The sequence below is a fragment of the Poecile atricapillus genome, chromosome 3 (assembly GCF_030490865.1).
Source record: "Poecile atricapillus isolate bPoeAtr1 chromosome 3, bPoeAtr1.hap1, whole genome shotgun sequence".
NCBI classification, from domain to species: Eukaryota; Metazoa; Chordata; class Aves; order Passeriformes; family Paridae; genus Poecile; species Poecile atricapillus.
The window spans coordinates 94720204-94747399 of NC_081251.1; the positions used below are offsets into that span (position 1 = coordinate 94720204).

Below are 27196 nucleotides of genomic sequence, written 5' to 3' on the forward strand. Positions count from 1 at the left end.
GTAGGGACACATAAGGTTGTGCTTTAAGAGCTCATGGTCCTTGCTGACCCATGATTCAGCTATGACATTAATTCTATAAATATATCAGAATGTTGGACTTAAATGGCTTGGGATACTCATTTTGCTCACTCCTTCTACTTGAGGCTCCCAGCTGCTTTTGAACATTAGTCACACAATATACTGATTGGTGAGGTGCCTTAGTAATCTATCAAATGGAAGAACGGTACAAAAGGCCCTTTGCAAATATTCCCGGGAAAAAAGGTGATGCAAGAGACGGAGGAAGAAGCAACCCATGCCCTACTATTACTAATGGACATGACACAGGAAGAGCTGGAGCTATTCCCTGAGGTTGGGGGAAAAAAGTGGGGACAGTGCTCCTACAGGGCTCCCAGCCTTTCCAAGGAACAGCAACGTATCCTTGGACCTAGGTTGTTGTCTCCATCATACAACATTGCTGAAAATTCTGCTGTCCTCTCCTGTTCACTCTGCATAGACACTATAAGGTTAATAAAGCAGTGAACTCCAGTGCAGAAACCATGGATCAAAATTTTTACTCCAGAACAAGAAGAGCGCTTACTGATGGGGAGTGTAGCACAGAACTTGCATATGACACCAAGTGATAAGCTGGAGTCAGTTTCTAGACAGGTGTTTAGAAGAATAAATGTGTAAGGAGGATTTTACACAGGGAACTAGATTTCTACTTCTAGAAGAGAGCATCTGTGGAACAAGAATCTTTAGAAAGATTCTGTTGGGATGGACTAGCTGATCTTTCCACCCATTTTTGAGGGTCCACAAGGCTCAGTATGGTAAGGCTCCAGCTTTGCACAGTCCTGACCTAAATTAGATACTTTCCAGTCAGCTGCACACACCTAGTTAAGAGATATGAAGCATTTCCTCTCTCCCTTCATCCTAAATTATGATGGATTTTCCCAGAGTGAATGTTGTTCATTCCCATTCCTTCTCCATTACATCTCTACTCTGCCCAAATCACAAAGTGGCATCCAGGGCCTGAAGGAACATGGGTGTGTGGATAAATATAAGATCCTTTCTTAAGGGTGACACACAGAATAGTTTCAAGGACATTACCCAAAATGCATATCTTGAACTGTACTGAGACTTCTGTTTTCCTAAGCAGGGACTGCAGCAGATTCTCTTTGTGGGATGACTCAGTCCTTATGGGACCATAAGGAACTTTGAAGACAGCATTTATTATGCAGATGCAAATTCTGGAAATCCTCTTGGGAACAACTTAACAAAAAATTTGAAGAAGCCAACAGCTCATCTGGAGTTTCTAGCCTAAGGCAGTGGTACAAGAGGGTCCTTTAGAAGGCAGAGTTGACTGCATGGTTTCCCAAATTCTATCTTGGCAGTGATCAGCAATGCACCATTTTACTAAAGAAACTAAAAAAAAAATATATAATTCAGACATTTCAGATTGTATTCTGCTGATAGTACTGTGATCCTGGTGAGAGGAGAAATTAATCCCATAATTTAACTGAAAAAAATCCAGATGCTGAAGTGAGAGAGTTGGCAATGGGGAGATTTTTATTATCCAAAGGTGCTCTTTGACTGGGAAATACTGTGAGAAAAACACTCTTTGCTGGATCCCAAGCTACAGCATCCACATTTCTAGAGGCTGACACTACTAGGAATCTTCAGAGAAGGTAAACACATTTATCTGTGTATTTCTCAGTAACATTGCAATCATACTTCCTTTTTGTAACTAAAAAGAAATAGTTATAGAAAACAGAATGCTTTTCTTTCAAACAATTATCAAACAACTTCAGTGTGGATGTGGAACAAAATGATTGGCAAAGCTCAATCCACAGACATAATCTTCCAGAAGCAAAAAGCAAGATGAAGGAAGGATGAAGATATTTGTTCATTTCCAGTGGGTGCATTAAAAGAATAAATTTTAAAATCTGCTTTTTAAAACAATGTTTAAAATCATCTAACTCTGCTTGCTTTTCTTCCACACAGAGCAATCACCATCAGAAACTGGCCAAGCCACATTTTAGGATATAAAACACTCCAAGGACTAATGCCAGCAGGGCTGATGATTTGGAATATTAAGGACTAAGAAAACTCTTTTGTTACACACACTTCTAAAGAGGAACCAATGAAGAGGTGATAAGTAAATAACAGAACAACTTACAGGAAGATTAGCATTAGACTTTGGCATTGACAAGCAAATGAAAAGCAGAAATGCTATAAAGACATTGATTATTGAAGAAGGTGGAGAGCATTATAAAGATATCACTTTTATTAACCAAACCTGTTTAGAGAGATAAAACCCAGCAGCCAGATCATGACATACATGGGTGACAAGTGACAAAGGGTTACTGGCAGTGGATGTGTGGGAGAAAGGCATCCCAGTCTGAGGTCGGTACTTTTCCCTGTCTACATTCCATTGTTCCATAGTGGGCTGCAGGGCACTTAGATATTTCTGAAGGCAAAACCATGACTTGAAGAGTCTACCAAGTTAGAAGCTGCTGATCAAATTGTCTTTTTTTTCTGTTCTGGTGTTTTCCTGAGATTCAGAAGACTGTAACATTTCAAAGTGGAGAAGAGCTGCATGGTCGAGTCCAGCCCTGCTCAATGGAAGAGCTGCACACTAAGTGGGCAGCTCTTCAAACCTCCTGTTAATGGCATTTTCACACATCACATTTAGAGGTGATTGAGGAGAGCACTCATCTGGGTAGGCAGCTGGCAAGTGCATCAGGCCTTGGTATGGTCATAAAGTTCATGGTGCAGTGCAATAGTGGACAGATCTTTTCATGATCCTTCAACACTTCACTCAAGTGTTTCATTTCATCTGTTAGCTTTCCAATTTCTCTTTTCAGGGAGGTATTTTCTTGCTCAAGAGACTCATATTCCTGGAAGGAGGGGAAAGAAAGAAAAAACCCAACAACTTACAGTCAAAACATTCCTTTCAGTGCTTCCACCTTGGGTACATTCACATAACTGTAGAAAAACAGTGCGGTTCCTTACTACAACTCACAAAGTGCTGATGAAAGACAGACACAGCCTGGGTGCTGAACAGAGCAAGTGCTTTACAACCTATGCCCTGACCACACTGTGATTCCTTTCATGGCCCTGAAGACCAGGAGGTGCTGCTGGCTCTCAGGAGTCCCCCAGGAGCCCAGGGCTGCAGGCATGGGTGGCTGTGTCCCCATGGTGGCCTCTTCCAGCCTGGGCTGCCTCTGCTGGGAAGGGCCAAAATGGACTCTGCACTGTGAGATCAGAGAAAATGAAAGTACTGACTGCCGAGAGGTGCTGGGAAAACACGAGGGGCGCTGGGAAAACACGGTGCCTGGCACTGCTGGTGAGAGAAGGGCACCCCTGCCCCAGGGCAGTGCAGGAAAAAGACATTTATCCAGGCTAGCACAACGTGGCCAGTGCTCTCCTCCAGGCCTGCCAGAGCTTGTAGTCACCTGCTCATAAGCCCAAGAACTAAGGAGGAGGGAAGCATCATGCCAGCTTGATGCCAGACTCATTCTGCCACCAGAAGGCCAGATCACTGCCATGGTTATCCCTGACCAGACTGCTTTTGATCTAAGGCTTCTCTGGCAATAAATAAGGTGCTGTTAACTGCAGGGGAGTTTTGAGTTGTTCTCAGCACACATGTGATGGATGCAAGGCTCCTGTGCCACATTTTTTGATACCTGTGCATCTCAAGTGTCCCTGCTTCTAAGCCTTCCCATTCCAAAGAGAAGGGAGCTAGAGACTGAGAGCCAGCCCACTGGAAATCTGCAGATGGATGTCTTGCTCCTGGCCCAAGGCTAAACATCCACCCACTCAATCTCGACATCCACCCACTCAATCTCACCTCCCTGGGAAAGCTTCAGAGCAAACTGCAAAGCCTACACGTGCAAAGCCTTAAAAGGCAGCAGGGAGAGCCTCCCATGCAATGTTCTTCTGGGCAGCCTGGCACTGCCTCTGCTCCCCTTAGCTGCAGAACTCTGGGCTCCCTGCCCTCCCTCACACCCTTCTGCCACCTCTCAGAGTAAAACAATCACAGTCCTCCTAACACAGTATCAGAGCCAAACTACAGCCAAGCTGTCAGACCCCGATTGTCATTCTGCTCATCTCTTATTGCCCCAGACTCCATGGTCCTGGGTTTTGGAATAAGAGTTGTTGTCCCATTGCTATGTCCCATTTTCAGGGGTGAGACTGTCACATTGCTCTTGCTAAGAATGAATGTCTATTAAACCAGATCTGCCTACACCTGGAAAAATCTGTGTGCCTCAAAATGAAGATTCACAGCATGAGGAAGATCCTCAAGTTCAGGAGGAACATCGGAGAGGCTGCAGAATGGCACAGGCCCAAATATGATTCCACAAAAGCCAGGGGTTACCCCTTTTCAGAAGTACCCTGCACCTGGCTTTCTCAGGCGCTGACTCAGAGAAGATCTGGGAAAAACCAAGCCCAAAACTCCCCGCATTGTCCCTCTTAGTCTCAGCTAACTGCTGGCAGATCTTTCCACAGTGAGAAAGAATAAAGCCTGTGATGAATCTTCAGAGCTGAACAACTGACTCAGCCTCAATGGCAGTGTGCTGCAAAACTGACAATTACCCCAAAAGCTGACTCCTGGCTACAAGAGCACTGTTGTGTGAGGTAAAATCCAAAATCGGAGAAAATCTGTCCCTGTCCTCCAGTGTTTGCACTGGGGACACAAGAAAACCACACCACATTGCAATATTAAAAGCTTCTGGAAGAATCAGTTACTTTCATTTTATTTGTTTAACATCTACTGTTACTTTTCAAAGCATACAAGTGTAACAAACAGCTAGCCAAGCCAAGCTCTCATGCTTGCAGGTTTCCATGTTCCTAGGAAGCCTTTTCAACTGGGTATGTCTGAGGACCCCGTTGCTGAGCAGCAGTGCTGACACTACCGTTCTAGAACTGATTTAAGCCAGCGTTGCCACTGCATGATCCCCTCCTCTTCCATCACCTTCTACCTCGTCCAACAGCAAGAATTCATCCACTGTCATAGCAAATGTGACAAGCTTAACACTAATACAAAAAAAAAAAAAAAAAAATGGATCTGGTTTAGCCCAAAGGAGCCCTGTGATCCCATTCTTTGGGTGATCACAGGAGGAGCAAAAGAGGGAGGATGAGGCAAGGGCTGGACCCTGTCTCTCTCTTCCTAGCAGTGCCATTGAAGGCAGAGCTGCACTGTCCAAGAGCAGCATCAGTGCCTGGGAGTTCCCGACCAGGCATCCCACAGCATGCCTTTCTGTGCCTCACACCCACAGCTCTCTGAGTAGGATTAGTGTGAAGACAGGCCCACGCCTGCTTAAGAATTCCTGTTTATTGTAAAGTCCCGTGCTTGGTACCCAAGCCATGCCCGCAAAGCGCTAAGTACCCATTCACCTCGTGAAGTTTATCTGCTTTCTGAGTTTGCTTCTTCCGGCTCCTCTGTGCAGCAACTCGATTTTTTTCTCTTCTCCTTACTTTTCTGTCATCTTCTTCGTGACTCTGGAAGACATCAGCCAGAAACACTCCGCTAGTTTGCAAGGTGCACACAGAAGATGCCCAAAGTCGGGTGTGTAACTTTCTGAGAACGAACACTTCCAGTTACACAGCGCTGATCCTCGGTCTCCCAGAGACCGCATGGTGCCTGCAAAGAGCAGCGCATCCCTCTGCCCCACCGCACAGGCGGACCCCAAGCGGAGGCGTGGAAGCCGGCAGGCTGCCCGGGGGATGCCGCAGAGCCCCGCGGGCAGGGGCGCTGCTGCTGATGGGGGAAGCTGGCTACCCGAGCGGGGACCGGCGCTCCCGCTCTGCCCGGAGGGCAGCACTTTACACCTGCCCCGCTCCAGCGCGGCCGACGGGGCGGAGGTGCGAGCAGCGGAGATGAAATCCCTGCTCCCTTCCCGGCCGCCCGCGGCTGGAGAAAAGCCGCTGACCGCGCCGTGTCCTGGCACCTTTCCGCCCATCGCCGGCGGTCCGCCCGCTCTCCCACCCGGGAAGAGCCAGCACGGCGGCCGCCTCCCGGGGAAAGAAGGGCCGATGCCCAGGGGCAGCGGGCACCCCCGGCGCGGCGCTGCCCGGCGTGACTCGGTCCCATGTGCCCGGCCCCAGCGCCGACCCCCGCCCGCTCCCTACCTGCTGGCCGCCCTCGGCCGCCGCGCCCCGGGGCAGAGCGCTGGTCCCCGCTGCCGGGACGGCGCACGACATCCCGGCGCCGCCGAGCCGCCCGCAGGGCTCCCCCGGCCCGCGGGGGGTGCGAGTGCGAGGCAGCGGAGGGAAGGGAGCACAAGGGCAGGGCGGGCCGGGGCGGGCCGGAGCGGGGGACGCGCCGCCCCGGGCCGGGGGTGCCGCCGCCAGGTGCCGGGGCGGAGCCGCCGCCCACATGGCCGTCACATGGTGCCCGCCTGCATCGGGAGCCCGGGAGCAGCCGGCAGCCCCGTCCCGCACTGCTCCCCCGCCGGGACCGCCCCCCGGGACCGCCGGCTCTCGTCAGCCGCCGGGAGCCGGGGGAAAGTCCGGGTCACGGCGCTGCCGGGCAGGAGCTGCCTGAAAATCCCCCCGGAGAGCCCCAGCCCCGGGGGCCGGCTGGGTTCGACGCCCCACCGGGAGGCCCGACTCGCTCTTTCGGCTGCAGAAATAAACTCCCCGCAGTTTCTCTCCTCTCCAGGCTGCCCTCGGGAGCCGCCCGCCGCTCACCTCCGGCCGCTCCCGCCCGCCGCGCTCCTGTGACATCGGCTCTCTGAAGCGGCGGCAGCCCCACATGAGGGACAGCCAGCTCAGCCCAGGGTCATGGGGGTGAGGACGCGGCATCCGTGCTGGGATAAAGCAATTTTCACTTTCGCTACTCACCCTGTTCCTTTAAATAATAAGGAAATGCGACAGACTTCTTGTAAAGGCAGAGCCAGACAAAGACTGATGGAAATACAGTCGCTGCAGACAAAAATCTTTCTGTTCTACTATTCCATCGAGAGTATTTTAACAGACTGAACACTGTTTCTTTTACCTCTGGGAACACCTTCCTTGCATTTTAATTGCACAATTACTTTGGCCTTATGCTCTGAAAGGGGGTGTTTGCACTGACTGCTACTTCAACATCCTTGCTCTACTGCAAAAGGATTTGTAGTTCTTGTACCATCCTGGGTGAGCTCAACTCACAGAGGCGAACACACATGACCAGATGAGCAGGGTATGTGCCCCCAAACTGCAGGGCAGTCAGTCATAAAACCCCAGGTATCTCAATAAATCAGATACTTCCCTATTTTTCTGGTTTCCTCAGAAGCTTGAGTCATCCAGCTTAGATGAAGTTAAAGAGTTGACAAGATGAGTAAATATAGACTATCCTTCCAGGAAGATCTGGCTAACCGTTCATCCTGAAGGTGAGGGAACCATGTTCTCCAGGAGTCGAAGAGTCAAACCGACGTCTGTGCTCTGCCACAGGTTTCCTGGTAGGCTCTGAGACTGTGACTAAAAGACTTGAGCATGACTTCCTTGGTTTGAATCACTTCTTCCCAGCTGTTCCACCTCAAAGCATCTTGTGTCTCCACCCTCCAGGCTATCCATGCATTTATTTGGTTTTGCACTTTTCAAAGGTCTCCAACCCTGGAGGACCGAGTCTCTGTGAGTCTTCCTACCCTAACAGCCACGGGAAGGTGGCTGGTGACCACAACTGGGAAGCACACTCTTGCCAATATACCCTGACCTAACATGCATCCCCAGGCTGTGCTGGGTCTCCCAAGCATCTCACAGGGCATTCCCTGGTTTCTTCAAAAGCAGTCTTGCTTCTTTCTCCCTTTGCCATCCTGTGCACCAAGAGCAGGATGTTCACCAAGGGCTGCTCATGGAGGCAGCAGAAGGTGTGGATTCAGTGTGCCATTCTCCAGCTGAGATGATACAAACCAGCACCTCCTGGAAAGAACCCTGCCACCAGGCAGTTATTAGAGGGTGAATTGCTCTCAACTGCTCCTTTGAAACAGCCTGATCTTGCTTTAACTACATCTCATGCAGTTAAAGGAAAGCAGTACACGAGAGCAGGAGCAGAGAATTAGTTGGGACATGTCTTAGGTTGCAATGCAAGATGTAACCAAAGGTATGTATTCTATTACAAGCTGTTAAAAACAGGTGGGGCAGTGTTCTTTATCTCTTCCATGACCCATCTCTCATAACTCCAGGGGGATATCTCATGTTAATGGGCCACTGAGTCTCAGTGCATGACTGATAAAATTACATCATCCCATTGGGAGATGCTCCACCCAGGGGGAGGAGCCAAGCATTCCTACCTGGATATAATCTGAGACTTGGACCACCACAGGCAGCCTTTCTCCACTGGATTCCCAGAGGAAGACCGGACCCATCTACACCACCACTGGACCTTCAGAGGAAAACTACAGGATCCCTTCTACAGGATCATTGCTTCAACAGAATCACATCTGTCTCTCTAGGAGGACTGCAGCCACCAGTTAATGGGACTGCTACCAACACCCTGACCAACAGGGGCCAGGATGTATTCTGACTCTGCCAGTGGGTTTTTTGTACTACTGCATTTTATTTTAATTTTCCAATTAAGTTGTACTTTTGTTTCTTTTATTTATACATACTAGTAAAGAACTGTTATTCCTACTCCCATATCTTTGCCTGAGAGCCCCTTAATTTCAAAATAATTCAGAGAGGGGCTTTTTACATTTTCCATTTCAAGAGAGGCTCCTGCCTTCCTTGGCAGACACCTGTCTTTTCAAAACAAGACAGGACAGTTGCTTAAAAAGAGAGCACTGGCTTCTTGCTGCCTTTGTAGCTTAAGCTCAGTTGAAATAAGCAGAACTAGAAACCAATATTTTCACAAGCTCAGGGAACAGGTATGTTCTCTTGCAATAAACAGTATGAACTCTGTGGATAAAACACCTCAACAGCCCTCTGGAGTGATCTGTGGGAAAGCCCCCTTCCACAGAAGGATTTTGAACTCCACGCTCCAGGAGCAATGCTGCCACAAATGGCACCTGCACAAGCTACCTGACAGCATCAAATCATGAGCAGCTCACCAAGAATTTATCAGTCCTGAATAAATATCCACTTCACTGAATCATTCCCAGCAGCTGCAGAATAAGGTTTCCAGGATAACACAAGCATGGGACAAAGCCAGGGGACAGTCCCCTTGAGTCTGAATTGTCTGTTCTTGTTCAGAACAAATGACAAAGGAAATGACAAGTCAAAATTTGCTTGTGGGAACAAGTTTCTAGTTAGTATTAAAGCTATCTCTGGTACATCTGTAGAAGTGCCTACACAGTAATTCCAGGTAGTGCAGCAGTAAAGGCAGAGCATTTCTGTGCAGGAGAGAAAAGCAGCCCAGAAAGCAGCTTAGTCAGCTGAGCTTACATTTTATAATGGCAGTTTATCAGTGACTTTTGTCTGCACTGAAGCAGCCTACACACATGCAGACTAGTCTCTGATCACAACTTAGCACAGCACAGCTCATCTGGAGAATGGCACGTGTCAGAACTGGGTCTCAGAGCACCCAGGTTTCCAAACAGATGTCAGGGTCCACGTGAAGATTTCTAGAAGAGGAGCTTCCTCTTTAGGATTGTAATCCTAAACACAGCAAAAGCATGCGTGGATGCTGCTCCAATTTGCAAGTTTTTCTTGGCTGGGGATGGCCCAGCCTCATGAGCAAAAAGCACATTGCAGACAGTACACACTAACAAACAGCGTGGTGTTCTGTGTCACCCCCAAAAGCCAAGGAACTCAAACTCAGTTTGTAAATGAACCTAAGCATCCATCACCATTGAGCTGTCTTACAAAATTCAAAGGCTATATAAAGAAAAACTACCAGACGTTTCTTGATGCAATACCAATTCGGCCCAAGTTAAAAATAAGAAGTTTGGCTGTTGTGACATTTCAGTAGAAGCCTGATTAGACATGTCTTGCACAACACTGCCAATTCCTATGAAAAGTTAACTGAAGGACAAAAGGCTACTGGAAAGGGAAAAAATGAAGTGTTTTATATATTTCTCCCAATGGGGAGAATAGCTAGTTGCAGTTATCATTGGCTGTAGAACTTGTTAATAAACATTTGAAAAAGTGCTGAACATTCCAGTGTTGAGTTTAGCTCATCACAGAACTTGAATTTAAGGGGAGGCTCACTTTACAGTGCTGCTTGGACAAAAGTAGCCATTAGATTTTTAAATTCCTAGTTTATACGCTGCACTTGGAGTCCTAATTGCTTTATCATTTTCTTTACACAATCCGTTTGGCCAACATTTCCAGATGCGTTTTTCTTCTTCCACCCAGTTGCAGTTACAACACGGGCTATGGAACAAGTGACTGCTGTAACTCAGGGCATCCATTCCCACTTACCTGAAATCCTGTGCAGACCAACTATGCCTCAGTCTCTAGAAACATGCACTGTAGTGTCAATCTACTGTAAGTCTTAAACCACAGTGCTTTTCCTTTTCATTTCTTATGGCATTTGTCCTACCCCAACCATTTTTGACGGAACTTCTTCAAAAAGGTACGTATTTCTAGCTATTCTCTGTACTTGCCTTTCATTTGCAGAGAAGGGCATAGAATCTTCCTGTTAACAGAGCAAATGGCCAAATACTGTAATAGTTGCCATGCAAAATCTTGCAGGGCTCGCCTTAGCCTAGCAACACCCAGGATCTGTATGAAGAAAGCCATAGAGGGGATTTTCAACGCCGCACAGAGCACGGGCACTCAAAATAGCAAGTGGCTGTGTGAGAAGCCGTCTGAGCCACACGTTCCACAGCTCTGCAGCTCCAGTCCCTCTCACATCCTGTCCTCTCTTACATGAGAAGCTTTGTAGCCCCGAGATTAATAACACTTGTGAGTTCAAAGGCAGTAAATGGAACTACTTCAGTTACTCCAGCCAGAATTTAACACAGATGTCCTCTGAAGTACGCTCACTGCTCAGCCACCATCTATTCCAGGATTAGAACTGACAATATTATCTGAAGCTTTGATCTTCTTTAATTGATTTAATTTACTTCATATAAAAACACACATTTGTATATACAAGGACAGGAAAAATATTTACATATGATTACATATACAAAGTCGCAGTACAGATGCTCACTTTTACAAAATAAATGATGCCAAAATCTGTTTTCTTGAGAATTCTCAGTCTCTTAGACATCAGGTTGGACCTGTCTTCTTAGCACCACACATGTCATTAATAAAGCTTCTAAAACCACCCTCCATTTACTGTGTAAGAAATATGTTACATAATAGTCAGAAGTATTTACTGCAGGCACATGCAACCATAAACTAGAAAAAGTTATAAATACTTAAGGCAAAATGCTCAATTTAGTAGAAAAAGTTATAAATACTTAAGGCAAAATGCTCAATTTAGTACTAATTTGGAATCTTCTAGGTACTAATGAGTAAAGAAAACAAAAGTAAGCTAGCTCCAGTGAGTACCATTTACTGGTAGCCTGTACTGATCTTTAAAGTTTAGTCAAACAACACAAATGCAAACACAACCCAAGTCAAGATCTTCTCATGGGTAGAAATATTGTCTAAGAAAACCCCAGGCTGCATAATTGGATTACATGAAATGAATGAAATATCAGACCCTAAGATGCTGGTGTTTGAATTCCTATTCAGAAGAGCACACTGCAAGTAAATACATACAATCATTAAAAATCCAAGTTTCAACAAACATGACTATAAGTAAGCCTAGATGACCTACATTTAGAAAAGGTAGAATAGAAGGGACTATTGCCACATGTGTTCATGGACTTCCTTAAAACTCCAACATTGCATCAAATCTGGTGATTTCAATATGCTGCAGTGTCAATTCATTAAAATAAAAGCCACCTGCCTCAGTAATTAATGAAGGTGCATTAGGAGAACTAGACATTCTCCAAACTCTTTAGAGACACGTTGAATGTAAATGGGCAGTCAGTGGTTCCCTAAAAGAGTGCCTACATACATAAAGCAGGCACACGAACTCTGAGAAGCACAAAGACTCAAGCTAAAAACTGAGCATAAACTGAGTTAAATGGCAAATGCATTTGCTGGATATTGGATGCTACTGGTACGTGTAGGCTTTCATATACCATCGGCATGTCAGCAAAAGTAGAAATATTTAAAAGGTCAAACACTAATAATTAAAGAAGCTCCCGTGCATATCACTGAGGGGAGATGAGTTCTAAAAAAACAGGTGGAACACATGGAAAAAAAGTACAAATGAGATTCCAATGTGAAAACACAAAAGAAATTCATGCACTGAGAGTGATCTTCCTCGGCCGCAGTGGGTAACGCCTTCTCCTGGAGGCATCTGCAACTTTTCTTCTTTTTAGCAAAATATAAGGATTTTTACTGGAAACAGTTCCTGTTGGTGTGACATCTCCCGGTGGTACTGAATTTTGGACATTGTTTTCCTCCTTCACCCTGCCACCAGAAAAGACTTCCTCCCGCAGCTTGCAGAGTTCCAAGGTTGGTTGCAAAGTTAATGCTTGGGAAAAACCTTCTGCTTTTTCTATGAGTGCTGGAATAGACTGCAAAAACAAACCCAAGTATCTCAAGTTACATGGGAAAAGCAATGGTTATAAGCCATGCAATATGCTAATGAGATTCATACAGGCACAAAAGCCTCAGTGTCTGCAGAGATGACACTCAGGATGGTGGATGAGGGTTGTGAATGCAGAGCTACCACCCCAACAGTGAGGTGTCTGCACTCAGAAACCATGCAAAGGATATGCCAAGTTGAAGTGTTCCCTCGTGACATCTCTAAGCTCAGGAGGTATCAAAGGAACACCACAGCTGAAGCCTAAGCAGGTACTGAAGTAACAAATATCACACTCTAATATGAAGATGAAGCTGCACAAGTCTCCAAAAGATGTTCTGTTTTCCAGATGCTGCAGGTTCCAAAATCTCAGTAGAAGTATTTCCTACAGCCACAGGCTCATCTCCCTTACTAGCACGTGAGGGGGAATGCTTTACAAACACAACACTTCACCTGCTTCATAACTATACACACAGGCTTTTTTTGACCAAACTATAAGGAAAATGAGTTAGAACTCCTGTTTTGTGACATATTACCAGATCAAGAAGATAAAAACTTATTTCTCTCTGAGCACACAGAGGTCTCACCTGCATTGCTTCGCTGATCTGTCTGGATGCCACTTCTGTCGCCTGCTTCAGATCTGCGATGTAAGCATCTACAGACAAACACAGCACAAATCAACTTTTGAAACATGTTTCCTTCGCCCATTACTCACTAGCAGAAAATAGACAGAAAACTAGTAAAGTCCCTGTATAAAACCTAAACCTGGAGCACATCCCATTCACTGTAACACTGAGGAAGACAGCTGGCATGGTTTATCTTACTAGTACTATTCTTTATCACTCAAATTGCAGTAGAGGATATCAGTCCCAACTACAGAAAGCCCCAAAGTTCTTACCTAGAAAACATTGAGGCAATATTTGAAACAAGAGGACTGTTGTAATGAAATAATTACACAAAAAGATTTGTTTTCAAAACTTTTACGCTCATATTACATTTGATAAAAACCACACAGAACACAGAGAATAAACACTACTGTGGAGAACATGAGATGAAGAAAACTCTTTTTAAGGAGGGCAAATAAATCATCCTATGTCTCTGACAAGTTGGCTTTTACAATAAAGGCTACTTTTGTTGTTTTCCCTTCTGGCTTAACTTACCAAACATTAACACCAAAAAGAACCAAGCATAAATAACATTAACTGCATTAATTCTGCTGGGCTAATAAGGAAATAAAAAAAAAACCCAGCTTTCAGGAACACTGAAGCAGGCAGCAGGTGCAGAACACCAGGGGAATACAGCATATATTCAACTGTAGTAGCAATATGATAAGATCACCAATACTTTAATTCTGTATTCAAGAGTTAAACTCTAGCCTATTATGGAACTGTTTTGCATCTTCTCCATCCACAAAACTCAAAATGAGCAGACAAGCATGCTTCTGGGAAGTAAGGATCCTCACCTCCACTACTATTAGTTTTCTGTAGGGTTTCACCAATGCCTGCAGTAGGACACGGTGTCAGGTGGTGCGCACACCCCTAAACACTGTTCGGGTTAAACCCAGCACCGTGTTTTGAAGTCAGTCTTACTAGTGCTGCTGAAGGTGTTTTAGCCCAGGGTTACAGTGACTCCCTGCTGAAATGTGGTAATCACCAAGAGATGGTGTTTGTTGAACTGTCTATGTGTCCGATGTGCTGGTCAGAGCTGGTTTAGGAACACATGATCCCTATGTGAACACAGACACTACACTGCACCATCATCCAGTTTGGAAGAATAAGCAGTCCAGAAGCAACCTCTTTAAACCCATCACAGAGCCCTATGGAAGGGCATTCTCTAAAAGAAGGATACGTCCATTATGAAGCATTCTTACAATAGAGTATTGGGATAAGGAGGCTAGTGACCTTATGAAACGGCAAGAACGGAGTTAAGTAAAGTAGAAATAATTATTTTGATTATTATACAAAGACTGAGACACAGTTAAATGAAATTTGCCTACAGGAGTTTGGCTTTACATAGCTGGCATTATACTCCTCAGTGTTCAAGGCTTTCCAAAACATAGGGAAATGAAACAAGGAAATGAAAGGTATTGAGTAATCTAAACATTTTTGGTTTCTGGCAAAACTGTACTTGCTAAACTGGGATACATAAACTTCCCAAAGACTACATAATACCAAAATTCTCCACCGTAACTTTGCTACAACTTTGCTGTTACCAAACCCAAAACCACAGTATCATAGTGCAAACTGCTACTAACTTGCAAGTAGTTGACTGACATCAGAAAAGCCTGGATTTGGACACTAGAAACCAAAAGGAACTCAGATATAAAGTGACCCACAGTACTGCTCCTAGCAGCTGCTTTGATGCACAGGCTGGCACTGCTGGAAGCCATGTCTCCCATCTACAAAGAGGAAATGATGTTTAGAATGAAGTCAGATCAGCAGGGTGAGAACTGGAAGATTCAGCTCAGCTCCCCAAAATCTGAGCACCACTGCTTGTTACACCAGCTTTACATCATGTGCAGTAACTCACTGTGAGGATTCTCACTTTTCAAATTAGAACTGCACTGCTGAATTCTGTCATTTTTTAATACTTAACAACAGACAACACAAAACTTCCCATTTATTAAGGCCAGCCTCAAGAGAGCACATCCCAATCACCTACTGCAAAATCCACCACCTTGTTCCAAGGAGTCTGTACAAGGTATCCTTCCAAAGCATGCAGCCAACTTAAAGCATTGTTTGCAGCTCTGTTCTTTCATCAACCCTAGCAAGTGACAGAGGCAGGAAGAAATCTGTGTCCTGCTTAGCAAGTTAGGACTGTCACCTAAGTCAACACTGCCACCACCAAGTCCTACACAACAGCTTTCAATTCCCTGAAGGAACTGACTGATTAGGAAGAGAGGTTGAAGCATTTCAAGTACTCATGTAAAATGAACACAAGAACAGACAAAGTATAATGTTGGTGATCCATGCAGTTCCCCACCTGGCCTTCACCAGTGACAAAAGAAAGAAGTAAAAAAGCCTTCTGGGGGTAGCTGTGTGACAATTTCTCCCCAATACACAGTGAGGCCTTTGCCAGCTTTTTGCCTTTAAGTACAGTGCCTAACTGCAGGCAGCAGTCAGAACAAGAGAAATGGACGTGATAAAACTCAGACAGCAATACATTCACTCATGACAAACTTGTAACTTTTTAGTTAATCATTTAAACAGTCAATTTTAAACAAGCTTAAAGAAAGAAAACTTCTTAAACATTTACAGTTAACTAGTAAATGAGCCAGTGAGTAAGTTAGCCAGCTGCCCTTCCCACAAAATCTTTACCTTGAGAAGGCTGAAGTCTTATCTCTGCAGGTTTTACCACAGGCTGGTAGAGCTTCTGCATATTAAAAAATAAAAATAAAAAAAAATTATTAAATACCTCCTTGGTTTACGAGATATCTAATACACCTAGAGCAGTCAGAACAATGGAGATGTGGTGGAATTACTTAAATCAAGAATCTATTAGAGGTACAATTTATAGCTATTTAGTTACGGAAAATAGAATTCTGGTTAACACAGTTACACTCTCTGTACGCACATCTCCAGAATCTGCTTTAGTTTGCAGAATTCTAATTATTAAAGCATGAGAACTGACATCCAGGTATTTTGGAAGAAGCAAGAAGCATTGCCACCTGCTGCACTGAGGAAGAAGAGCTGCTCTAGCTTCTCAGGAGCTATTCACAGAATCAGCATGCTTTCACAGAGTATCAAATTCCAACAAAGGGTACATTAAGATAAAAAGCTAAGAAAAAGGAAACTACATAAACAACTACACTCTAGCCCTGTAATTACTTATATAGAACTAAGAACATCCTGCCTCACAAACTGTGAGTCTTGTGACCTCACATCAGTTAACTGAGACATGAAGTAAACTAATAACTGAACATAACCCATACTTAGTTGTATTAAAGGTGGAATTAGAAGCAGCTAACAGGGAAGATGGAAAAAAAGCAAGGCCAAGGGAACAGAAGTTAGATCATCTGCAAGTTAATGTTCTCCACTTCAGGAGCTGTCTCTCAACCTTCTTCAAGTAAAAGCAAGTAATGGAAAGCAACTTCCTGTAGTTTTGCCAGAAAAAATTTTGCACAGTTCACACAACTTCTTAGCAAGTTTGCAGTAACAGCTCCAAGCAGAAGAACAAACATGGCTTGCATTAGCCTCAAACTCTACAGAACATATTGACTGAAAACCCACAGGATGATCTCTTGCTTTGGCAATTGCAAGGAGATTACCACAATAAATGAGTGGTTCTCTCCAGATAAAACACATCTTCATGGCTGCTCTTTATGCCTCAGAAAACATCACACCATTAGCTATGGTCATGAAAGAACACGACAAATCCTCAACCAAAATCAAAGAAACCATTGGTACCTTTGCAGAAATAGCTGAGAGATGGCAAAAAAAAGGGATAAACATTTACAGAGATAAACTAAGCTTTCCATATATCTTACATGTATTTCTACATATTCTCTCAGGGATAAATTAAACTTTTGCAGACAATTATAATTAAAATAATCATCTAGTTGTGGTGGTGTAAACTTTGAAGAGATCAGCAAGAGAAAAAAAGTAGCATGAGAGGCATTCCAAGTAACTAATCCACTGTGGGACTCAGGTAGCAGAAAGAATAAAAGGTCTTGTTAAATCTCGGTGTTATGCAATAACGTATTTTATTTTAGTTTATTCTGTTTGCTTGTTTTACATACTTGGTATACTGACAAAACAGAGAGATCACAAAGGCAATATATGTTAGAAAATATCTCACATGTAAGACAAAAGCATACCCATGCACATTTCCTTACCATAAATCATCTCTGTCTGGCTAACCTAGAGAATTAACATTTGTCAATTTTATTCATCAGAAATGCAGCGCAGGCTTCTACACAACTTTCTAATAAAATTCCTGTCTTCTTTAGTACAGAAAGCTGAAGTTGGAAAGGACCTCTAAATACCCTCCTGAAAGCTGGGCCAACTAGGGCAGGTTGCTGAGCCTCATTCAGTCAACTTTCGAGTATCTCCATGAACCTCTCCAAGGGTGAAGACTCCCCACAGTTTCACTGGGCAACTTGTGCCAGAGTTTGACTCTGCCTCAGCCTTTTGTTTTTTGCCAATGGAATCCTGATTAATCAGGAGGTAAGCAAAAGGGAGGCCTAACATGACTTCAGGAAAGAAATCTAGCAGCTGAGGACATGCCTGAGCTGTTTAATGCCAGTAATTACTTTATACTGTGTGTCAAAAATCTCACAGAATTTCCTGTGCTGATTCATTAATCCACAGTACCTTTTTTCCCATGCTTTACTGAAAGTCATTACTCCATGTAGTTACTAGCTCAAAAAAAGTGACGAGGAAGCCACTGACATTTTAAGTCATACACTGCATATGATACTATCTATCTGTATGCAGTGTAACATTTTGTTCCTCAACCAGCCCTTGGGCATGGACTTCAGGAACTCGGAAGGTTAAGTGCCTACTGGTTTGTAAATCCCGAGTCACCAGGCTGAAGCAATCTGCTCCAGTTTCTTTGTGCCACAGACCCAATTTAGACACAGTCACAATGTTTTGTGGCAACCCTTAGTAGCTACTTAGTAAACTTACTAAGTTTAACCCTTAGTTACTGCAGAACCAGTTAATGAAAAAAGGCAATTTCATTTTATGATAAAGAATCAAAAGAAACCATGGGAAGGAGCTTCAAGGTCACTGGATGATTGATTTCTTGATGCAAAGGTTTTTTGGAAGTCTTAGGTTACTCACCAACATCTCTTGCTCTGCTTTCATGGTTTGGATAGCATGTACCAGGATCTTTTTAGGCCACTGTTTACGCCTAGTTGCTGTCTCTACTATTAATTCATCAAATTGATCCTCCAGAATTTTAATACTGGAATCTGAAAGTGACAAACACACATAGTTGCTGTGGAATTCTCAAACTTTTTTTTTTTTTTTTTTACAAACTTATCAAGAAAAAGAAGCTTTAGATCTCAAACAAAAAAATCATGCATGATTATCAACACAGAGATAAATGTATGTCCCGAATCTCCTTGCTAAGGCAGTATTGAGCATAACTTGATGTTGGTCAGTTATTTTGAAGTAAATTATCTCGGGGGGAGGCAGGCAGAGAACTATGCAGGGAGTAAAATAAAAAATGTTTTTTCAAAAAGCCCTGTGAACTCTGCACCTGTGAAGAAAGCCTTACAAAGCAATGGCTATCTTTTAAGGAGAAAAATGGTTTATCTGTGTGATTTACAAGCATTAGAAAACTCCAACTGCACAAACAGTAATTGGAAGCCTAACTGATTTTATATCACACAGTGCACAGATAAGCAGTTTAACATTTAAATTCACTGTTCCCACAAATGTGTTGAATATAACTTGTAAGTCATGCAATGTTTTCCATCTACTAGTAAAGAATGGATTTTGAGCACCCTCTCTGGGTCACTCTGCGCAGAATCAAGTGATTACAAAACTCAAAAGGGAAAAGTCAAGGTTTTAACATTTTGTGGGCTTGTTTTAGTTGTTTATTTTAAGATCACCATGAAACCATTTAAATACAGACAGGAAAGACTTGAGCCACCGGTCAACATAAACACGGAAGATACAAAATGTCAGATCTCTTGGTGACTCAGACTGGATTGGAGATAGGCACCTGAGTAAATCTATATCAAATTAAAAAGCGCAACATAGTCCTTACACCTGCTTTATGCCAGCTGTGGGCAGATGACAGTGTCTCAGTTTTGCGTCGTGAGATCAGTGCATTTTTGACCTTGTAGTCTAAGTAGCTGGAGTTTCATCATTCTAGAACTACAACTGTGGACACTTCACAGAATCAGAGAATAGTCTGGGTTGGAAGGGGCCTTTAAAGGCAATCTAGTCCAAGCCTCCTGCAATGAGCAGGCACATCTTCAACTAGATCACACTGCTCAGAGCCCATGTTTGCTCATGTTCAATGTTTTCGGTTCAACAGCTCCACAGTTAGCTCAATGTATCTGTATTTTCAGCTCTTTTGCAGTGTAACAGCAAAGAGCATCAAGCTTCAGGCAGACAGCACCTAATGCCAACACACGTGAGTGAATGAACTGCACAAAAATTTTGTATGGACACCAGTCTACCAAGAATCTCCACTATTATTATTCAAAAGACAGTAATTATATTGTTTCTATTACATATATTTATATAGCAATAATTTTCAACAATCTTTATATTAAATAGCAGCAACAGAGTTTCCTAGGGTCTTTTGACAGAAGTCACTGCCCCCAACACTCAGGTTGGAAGGACCCTCCAGAGCCTTCTGCTCACAGTAGGTTCAACGCCCATTTCAAAACAGGTTGCTCAGAACACTTTTGCCCAGATGGTTTTTGGAAGCCTCCAGTAGTGGAGACAAGCTCTTGGCGGTCTTTTCCAATGCTCTGTTATTCTAAGAATGAGTTTTTACTTCCTTACAGCAAGTCAGAACCTCCCCCTTCAATCGGCCCCCTTTTACCTCCGGACCAAAACAAACCAAAACAAACCAAAACAAAGCGAAACAAACCCACCCAGAGGGAAGCGAATGGAAACCGCCGCCTACCGTTCTGCAGCCGGGAGTCATCCGAGGCCTCCTCCCACGGCTGCCCATTAATGGTGACATTCTCCTGCACCTTTTTCTCGAAGTTCTGCAAGGCATGGGACAGGCTGAGAATCCGTCCGTCTGTCCATCCATCATCCATCATCCACCCATCCATCCCTCCCGCAGGAAGGGCCCATCCCAAATCCTCGCCCTGCCCAGGGGCCACACCGGGGCAAGCCTTTCCCTCACGCGGCTGCCGAGCGCTGCCGGCGGGGCCCGCCGGGTCCTGTGCCGGCACAGGACGTTCCCGCTCCCCGCTCACCCAGAGCGCGTTTACCTCGGCGGCGGCCCCGCCGGGCTGTCCCTGCTCCAGGGTCCGCACGAAGGGCGCGCACAGCTCCAGCACCGCGCACAGCCGGCGCCGCGAGTAGCAGCGCACCCTCGGGTCCCGCTGCGCCGCGCCCTCCTCCCCCAGCTCCCCCGGCCCCGGCCCCGGAGCCGCCGCCATTTTCGGCCTGGGACGCGGGGAAAATGCCGGCCCGGAAGCGGAACCCGCGGCCGCCCGGTGCCTTCCTGCCGGGCGCGGCATGGCGGGGCCGGTGGACTGTCACTGCCACCTGGCCGCGCCCTGTTTCCAGCGGGTGAGGCGCGGCGGGCGGGGGGGGAGGCCCGGCCGCGGCCCCGGCGCTGAGGCGGTGCGTGTCTCTTGCAGGATGTGGCGGCCGTGGTGCGGGCAGCGGAGCAGGTGAGGCGGGGCCGGCCTGAAGGGTCTCTCTCCCCGCGGCCCCGCGGCTCCGCCGGTCTCAGCGGGCCGGGGGTCTCTGTGTGCCGCAGGCGGCCGTGTCGGCGCTGGTGGTGGTGTCGGAGCAGGCGGGCGAGTTCCGGAGCGTCGTGGAGCTGTCTGAGAGGTGCGAGGCCGGCGGGGATCCCGGCGCCCACCCGTGTCCCTGGCGCGCGTCGGCGCCTTGGGGACTGACGGGGATGCGCTGCTCCCCTCAGTCAGCCAGCCCTCATTGTCTTTAAACCTGGGGTCTCTGTGGGCTCTTGGCGTTAAACTTAGGTTTTCTGTGGTCTTTCGCACTCTCGCTATCTGTTCCGTGCCTAGATTCCCAGGGTTTGTCTTGCCATGCCTGGGAGTTCACCCCGTTCAAGAGGTTTCTCCAGAGGAGCAGCGCAGTGTTGCTTTGAAGGTAAAACACGGCCTCTAAAATACTGCTGGGACTTTTCAGGACAGACGACAGGATGCTCCGATCTGCCTGATTTACCTTCAGGTCTGCCCAGTGATTTTTCTGCACTCTGTAATGCAGGAGACCCAGCGGACCAAATCCCAGGCTCTCTCAGCACATCCATTTGTCCCTGTTAGTCCTTAAAGCAGAATTGTTCACTGGAGTCATCTGGCTGTAATACTGCAGTGAAATGGTTTTAGAAATCCCAAGCGTGCCTTGCTTGCAGCAAACAGCATGTGCAGATGTTCCTTTGTTAACATGGGAGCTGGAAGGCAACTGTTTGTGGCCTTATCCTAAAAATCTCAGGGAGCTGTCTGCAGCCATTTAATGTTGCTAAGCTATTTATGGGCCTTGTTTTAATTACCTCTGCTGCTACTCTGAAAAGTTAGCTTAGGATATTTAGAATAAGGTTTATATATAGAGAGAGAGGTAGGTAGATATATACGTATAGATATAGAATAGTATGTAATGAAATGGTTATTAAATAAAGAAGATAAATCCTTCAGACTTCTAACATCTGACTGGACAGCTCACAGTAACGGCAGAGTCTAAAGCACAGAATATCAGAACAGTAAATGCCAATTTAATCATAGTGCTGAGTTTGTAACCTTTCCTCTAGTAAGGGCAGTGAGAGTTGCATCTTTTATTCTTGCAGGATCTGGATGCTGCGCTGCCTCTTATAGAATTTTACAAAGACAAATTGGTGGGGATTGGAGAAGTGAGTGAAATTCCAAAACTTCTTTAAATCTCTCCAACAGCAGCTGTCACAGGAATTACAAAAATTGAGTCAATGCTTGTTTTTCTGTATGTGATAAGAATTGCTGTCAGCCTGAACAAGCACTAAGTCTGACTGGTGGTTCTCTTAATATGCTTTCCTTTATAGATTTGCTTGATTCCTTATTTTCCTCCGATATTGCTATTAGAAAATAGATGGAATTTATACTCCTGGAGTCGTTGGAAGATTACATACTTATGCTGTCTCATGTTATACACAAAGGCAGATCCTTCCTGCCTTCTCTGACAAAGTTAGGCTAAGCTGTGATTTCAATACACCACACTGACTTGTACAATTCTTTTTTTTTTTTTTTTTACTCCTTCATCTGTCTGTATCCATCTGTTGTCTCCTGTCTTACATGTGTTTATAAATGAATTGAGGCTTTAGGATGGAGCCTGCCTCTATTTGTGTGTTAGCATCAGAGGGACTTACATCTGGTTCTACACTGGCTACAGAAAAAGCAGGTTTTGGCAGAGCTTTGTAGCTAAATTTGCTATGTTGTGTTGTATATGTATAACTTCCCTCCGTCTAACTGTGAAAGGGACTGCTTTAACAAACTTTAAATTTTGCCTGAACACATTTAGATAAAAAAAAGTATAGAATTAATGAGTAATTTTTGGTAGAGATTGGACTACAACTATGGGTTCAGGTCAGAAATTTTGCTTATACTGGAGATACATATTTGAGACTTAATCTGACATAACATTCAATAGAATATAAACCTCCAGAAAACCAGTGACAGACTAAAATGTTAAATACCCTTGTTAGTAGCTGTCTGCCCACAGATGCTTTCATAGTTGAAAAGCTTATGGTTGAGAATGCATTCTTTTTTTGAGTTAAGCTGCAGCTGAGCTCATTTTATTTGCAGTCTCTAGTATACATATTTTGAAATGCTTTGCAGTTTTGAAGCATGTTATGCCTTTGTAGGTCTTATTATGGTTTTGTTAAGTGTTAGGTCTGTAAAACCCTTTCCCTTCTCTTGTGCTGCAGGTTGGACTAGACTTCACTCCCAGATTTGCCAGCACTGATGAACAGAAGGAAGGACAAAGACAGGTTTTGATCAAGCAGATTGAGCTGGCAAGAAGACTGGATTTGCCATTGTAGGTTTTGTTTACACCAGAAGGAGAATTTGCCAGGTCTCAGTAACATGCTGAAATACTTCCCAGGATTTATGGTTATTAAGTGCGCGCAGAACTTTTTTTAGATGGATTAAACTGGCATAAGTATCCTGTCAGTCTTGGGTTTGAGATTTAATTACAGAATTTTCCTTGTATTTGCACTTCTGTACAGACATCTTATATGTCCTGTCCGTGCTATGTTTTTCCTATCTTTACTGTAGCTGAAAGGATTCATATATACGTCCCTGTTTTTTTTTCTTGATAAAAGTTGTAATACATATTAATTATTTTCATCCCAAGATACTGTTAGTTTGTTTGTATTTGCAAAAAAAAAAAGGTATTTGGCTAAATTTCCTAATACTGGGCCTCTCCTTGCTGTGCAGAAATGTTCATTCCCGCTCAGCTGGAAGACCAACCATTAATCTCTTGAAGGAACAAGGTATGCTTTTAATGCATTTCTTCTGCCTGTTGGCTTTTACCAACAGGATTTCTCCAGCTGTGCCACATCCTCTCATCAGTTTGTGTGTGTTTAACTCAAGAGCAAAAGTGCAGAGTTTCTGTGTTAATTCTGTATGGGACCCAGGTCCTGTTGGAAGCTGACGTGGCAGCCCTGCTGTAACCTGATGATGTGGTTTGCTTTGTTTCTCCAAGGTGCTACCAAGGTGTTGCTCCATGCTTTTGATGGGAAGCCATCTGTAGCCATGGAAGGGGTGAAAGCTGGATACTACTTCTCCATTCCTCCTTCCATTATAAGGAGTGAACAGGTAATGTTTTGTCCTGCTTCCAGCTGGGGTCTGCTCCTTCTCTGTGCATTGCACATTTTTACTTTGGCTGAATTTCTGCCTGGGGCTTTTGCTTTATCTGGACTTCAGAGGGGGAATTCTGGCTGAAACAGCTCAGTTACTCCTGAGAACAGGGGGTGTTTTTTTCTTGTTTTATTGTGGTTTCTGGTGAACTCTTCTTTGGAAGATTCTGCCATTGTACTGTTTTACAGTAGGGACAAGAAATGTAGAGGGGTAGTTTTTGTGATAGGACTGCTTTCTATGATAAGCTCAGGAAATGTAAGAGAGGAAAAAGTTTGATTTAAGTGGAGGGAGCATGAGGGGTGGAAATGAATGGGGATGAGGTCAGGTACTTAGGAGGAAGGAAAGCAAACTGGGGTTGAGAGGTAAAGCAGAGAGGAGGAAAAGATACACAAATATTATATGCACAGAAAATAGCAAATTGGAATTGCACTGACAGCTCTATAAGTGCAATATAACTGCATGGTTTAATAAATAACAATGAATTTAGCACTGATGGATATTTAGAAAACAGGAGAACCCTAATTTGAGGGGACTTCTTGAGCAGCTCTTGGTGTTCTTGCTTCCATTCAGAAATTGTTGATAAAATGTAAACAGTGGCACCAAAGTCTTTTGATGTTGCCTTTAAATGTACGGAATATCCTCCCTTCATGTTTTTTTCTCACAGGTTTAAGTGCACAAAGCATTTAATGGCTTTCTTATTTTCTTCAAGAAGCAGAAGCTTGTGAAACAGTTGCCTCTGGAAAATATGTGTTTGGAAACTGATTCTCCTGCTCTAGGGCCTGAAAAGCAGGTAAGTGATGGGAGGGAGGGACTTCTGTGTATTTGTATCCAAACCCACACCTTGTGGAAGTCAGCTACTGGCACAGGATAGTGGAGTAATCTAAGCATGGTTAGAAGAAAGGAAAGAGGTTTCCAAGGGAACTTAATGTAAGAGGGATGGATACATGTCATTTTTCTGCCACACATGCCATGATGTGACTGAAGTTGTCTCAGAAGCACTTGTGATCTCTAGGGGTCTGTAATTTGGTTGGTTGTTTTGTTTTTCAGGTGAGAAACGAACCCAAAAATATCTACATTGCTGCTGAATACATTGCCAAAATTAAAGGAATTCCAGTTGGAGAAGTTATAGAGGTGACTACACAGAATGCACTAAAAGTATTCCCCAAACTTCAGCACTTTCTTCGGATATAGGTTCAGAAACTGAAATATATGATGTTGCAGAAAGTATTACTTGTGGTGTAATTACTAAAACCAAGGTACATCTTGTGTTAAAGTGGAGTTTTGCAGTTGGAAGTTAAGATGTAAGGAGTGTTATATAGCTGGATAGGATAAAATTGGGAATTTCTCAAAGGCTGTTGGTGTGCACTGTAATAATCTCTTGGATGTGATAAAAACACATTGTTTCTTTGCATCTCTCATGTCTATGAACACATATTTTGTAACGAAGAGTACCATAAAGTTGTCAATGTAGTTTCTCAGGCTGCTTGCCAGCTGCTCCTAATCTGGGAGATGGCTCCTGTACAGTGCTTGATGTCCCCTTCACTCCTTATTTCTGCTGACTGAAAGTCACAAGTTGTGGACCCAGTCATGGTAAGAAAGCTCCTGTTACAACTGGCCAATTATGCATCCCTTTCTGAGCCATTAAAAGAACCCAGCTGGACAGACATTCTCTGTATTCTGTGCTGACTGGACTCCGAGTGGTGCAGACACAACATCTTTTCAAAATACAGTTGGGAGGAAAGAATTATAGCCCATCTACTCCTCTCCTTTTCCCGTGTATAAAACAGTAGTTGCCAAGATCTTGGCTACTTTGAGAAGGATTTTCTTGGATATTTAAAATAATTTATTTTTTTAATAGTGTTCAAAGAAAACAGCCTGTGTTTGGTCTTAGTTAAGGATTCACTCTTCTAACTGCTCAGTATCAGGAGATATAGGATGTGAAAAGGAGACAAGCTCAATTTTGTCATATATTGGAGGTGGTCTCTGTGGATTCAGCTATGTTGTGCAGTGTCCTAAAACTGAATCTGGTCCTCCCTCACAGCACCTGTGTGGACACAGGCCTGTGAAATACTGATCAAAACTTTGTTGATTATAAACCAGCAATTGAACCAGGTGGGTTTTACATGGCACCCAGCTCTTCTGAGGGCCACTAAGTGAAGGTTTTCTCTCACTATGGGGAGTTTTACCAGGTCAGTGAAGAAAATATACAAGTATTAACTTAGTTCAGGACCACCTCAGGGAGGCAAGGGGCCAAAGCTTGCAATATAAGTCATGCTCTATCGTAAAGTCCTGTTTTCCTTCATGTCTTCCTCAGTTTCTTAAAACCACATTGTCAGGAGGTTTTTTTTCTGTCTTTATCAGAACAGCTGTTCTGCCTTTTGACTAGAGGTAGCTTACTAAGTTTAAACATGTGTTCCTAAACAGTTTTCAGCCTGCAGCAAACAACCAAACTTAAATAATTTGTCTCTATTACAACTTGTATTTAAAGCAGCAAACACCTGGATCTTTGCTGAGTGATCCAAAGGAGTTAGAGCCATTCCTTATCCTGCATCTACAGGCACCATTTCCACTAAATGGAATGAAGGACAGAGTTTGCCTCCAGATGGTGCTAGGGAACAGGTGTGCAATAGTCAGAATATTAGTGTGATTCACTTAATGATTAATAATCATGTCATTGGAGATGCTAAACGTGATAGATACCGGGCAACCTTACATGTACTTCCTGCTGCCTGTGTGTTGGGAAGTCTCCCAGTATTGCTGGGAAATGCAACTATGTGATGAGATGCTCTTGGCAAGAAGTCAGGCAGCATCCAAATGTTTGCAAAGTCTTGACCTAATTATTTTTCTCTATGGAATTCTTAGCATTGGATGAAAACACTGGTTTTGCAAAAAGAGGGAATATTAAATAGTCTCCTCAAAATCCCTGTCTCTGCAGGGGGGTGGCATTGCTCTGGTTCAGCCTTAGTCTTACAGCAGGATGATTCCTGAGTGTTGGAATCCTTTTTGCTGTAGCAGAAACTTTCAACACACTCACTTCCTGCAGCTCCCGTGTGGGCAGGGCACTGCTGAGGTGGGCAGCCCCCGGGGGCCATGGGGCTCTGGGACAGCCTGTGTCCCTGGGCCCTGCAGCAGCAGGCCTGGAGCTGCTTTTGGTGGTGCGGGAGTGTGGTTGAGGCTGGCGAAGGAGGCACAGAGTTGCTCCCCCCTGGGCC

General features: G+C 44.4%; 3 protein-coding genes across 7 annotated transcripts; 1 reads left to right on the plus strand and 2 right to left on the minus strand.

The window, feature by feature from the left end:
• Positions 1-1543: 1543 nt before the first annotated feature.
• On the minus strand, positions 1544-6786 carry BATF3 (basic leucine zipper ATF-like transcription factor 3). 2 transcript variants are annotated; one of them, XM_058835605.1, is made up of 3 exons: positions 6673-6786; positions 5377-5481; positions 1544-2876 (listed from the first exon to the last, which is right to left on the minus strand). In XM_058835605.1, exons 1-3 carry the CDS (start codon positions 6784-6786, stop codon positions 2691-2693), a joined length of 405 nt encoding a protein of 134 aa, XP_058691588.1. In that variant the 3' UTR covers positions 1544-2690. The 2 variants fall into 2 exon arrangements, with proteins under 2 accessions (XP_058691588.1, XP_058691587.1); XM_058835604.1 differs by lacking the exon at positions 6673-6786 and adding an exon at positions 6112-6416.
• A 4128-nt stretch (positions 6787-10914) lies between these two features.
• NSL1 (NSL1 component of MIS12 kinetochore complex) lies at positions 10915-20567 on the minus strand. 2 transcript variants are annotated; one of them, XM_058835181.1, is made up of 7 exons: positions 20397-20567; positions 20081-20165; positions 18274-18404; positions 17325-17349; positions 15808-15862; positions 13078-13145; positions 10915-12482 (listed from the first exon to the last, which is right to left on the minus strand). In XM_058835181.1, exons 1-7 carry the CDS (start codon positions 20565-20567, stop codon positions 12301-12303), a joined length of 717 nt encoding a protein of 238 aa, XP_058691164.1. In that variant the 3' UTR covers positions 10915-12300. The 2 variants fall into 2 exon arrangements, with proteins under 2 accessions (XP_058691164.1, XP_058691163.1); XM_058835180.1 differs by lacking the exon at positions 17325-17349 and having other exon boundaries at positions 10917-12482.
• A 35-nt stretch (positions 20568-20602) lies between these two features.
• On the plus strand, positions 20603-25396 carry TATDN3 (TatD DNase domain containing 3). 3 transcript variants are annotated; one of them, XM_058835177.1, is made up of 10 exons: positions 20603-20700; positions 20772-20804; positions 20894-20967; positions 21165-21249; positions 21941-22003; positions 23051-23160; positions 23562-23617; positions 23830-23942; positions 24694-24774; positions 25032-25396. In XM_058835177.1, exons 1-10 carry the CDS (start codon positions 20647-20649, stop codon positions 25173-25175), a joined length of 813 nt encoding a protein of 270 aa, XP_058691160.1. In that variant the 5' UTR covers positions 20603-20646; the 3' UTR covers positions 25176-25396. The 3 variants fall into 3 exon arrangements, with proteins under 3 accessions (XP_058691160.1, XP_058691161.1, XP_058691162.1); XM_058835178.1 differs by having other exon boundaries at positions 24697-24774; XM_058835179.1 differs by having other exon boundaries at positions 24700-24774.
• Positions 25397-27196: the final 1800 nt, after the last annotated feature.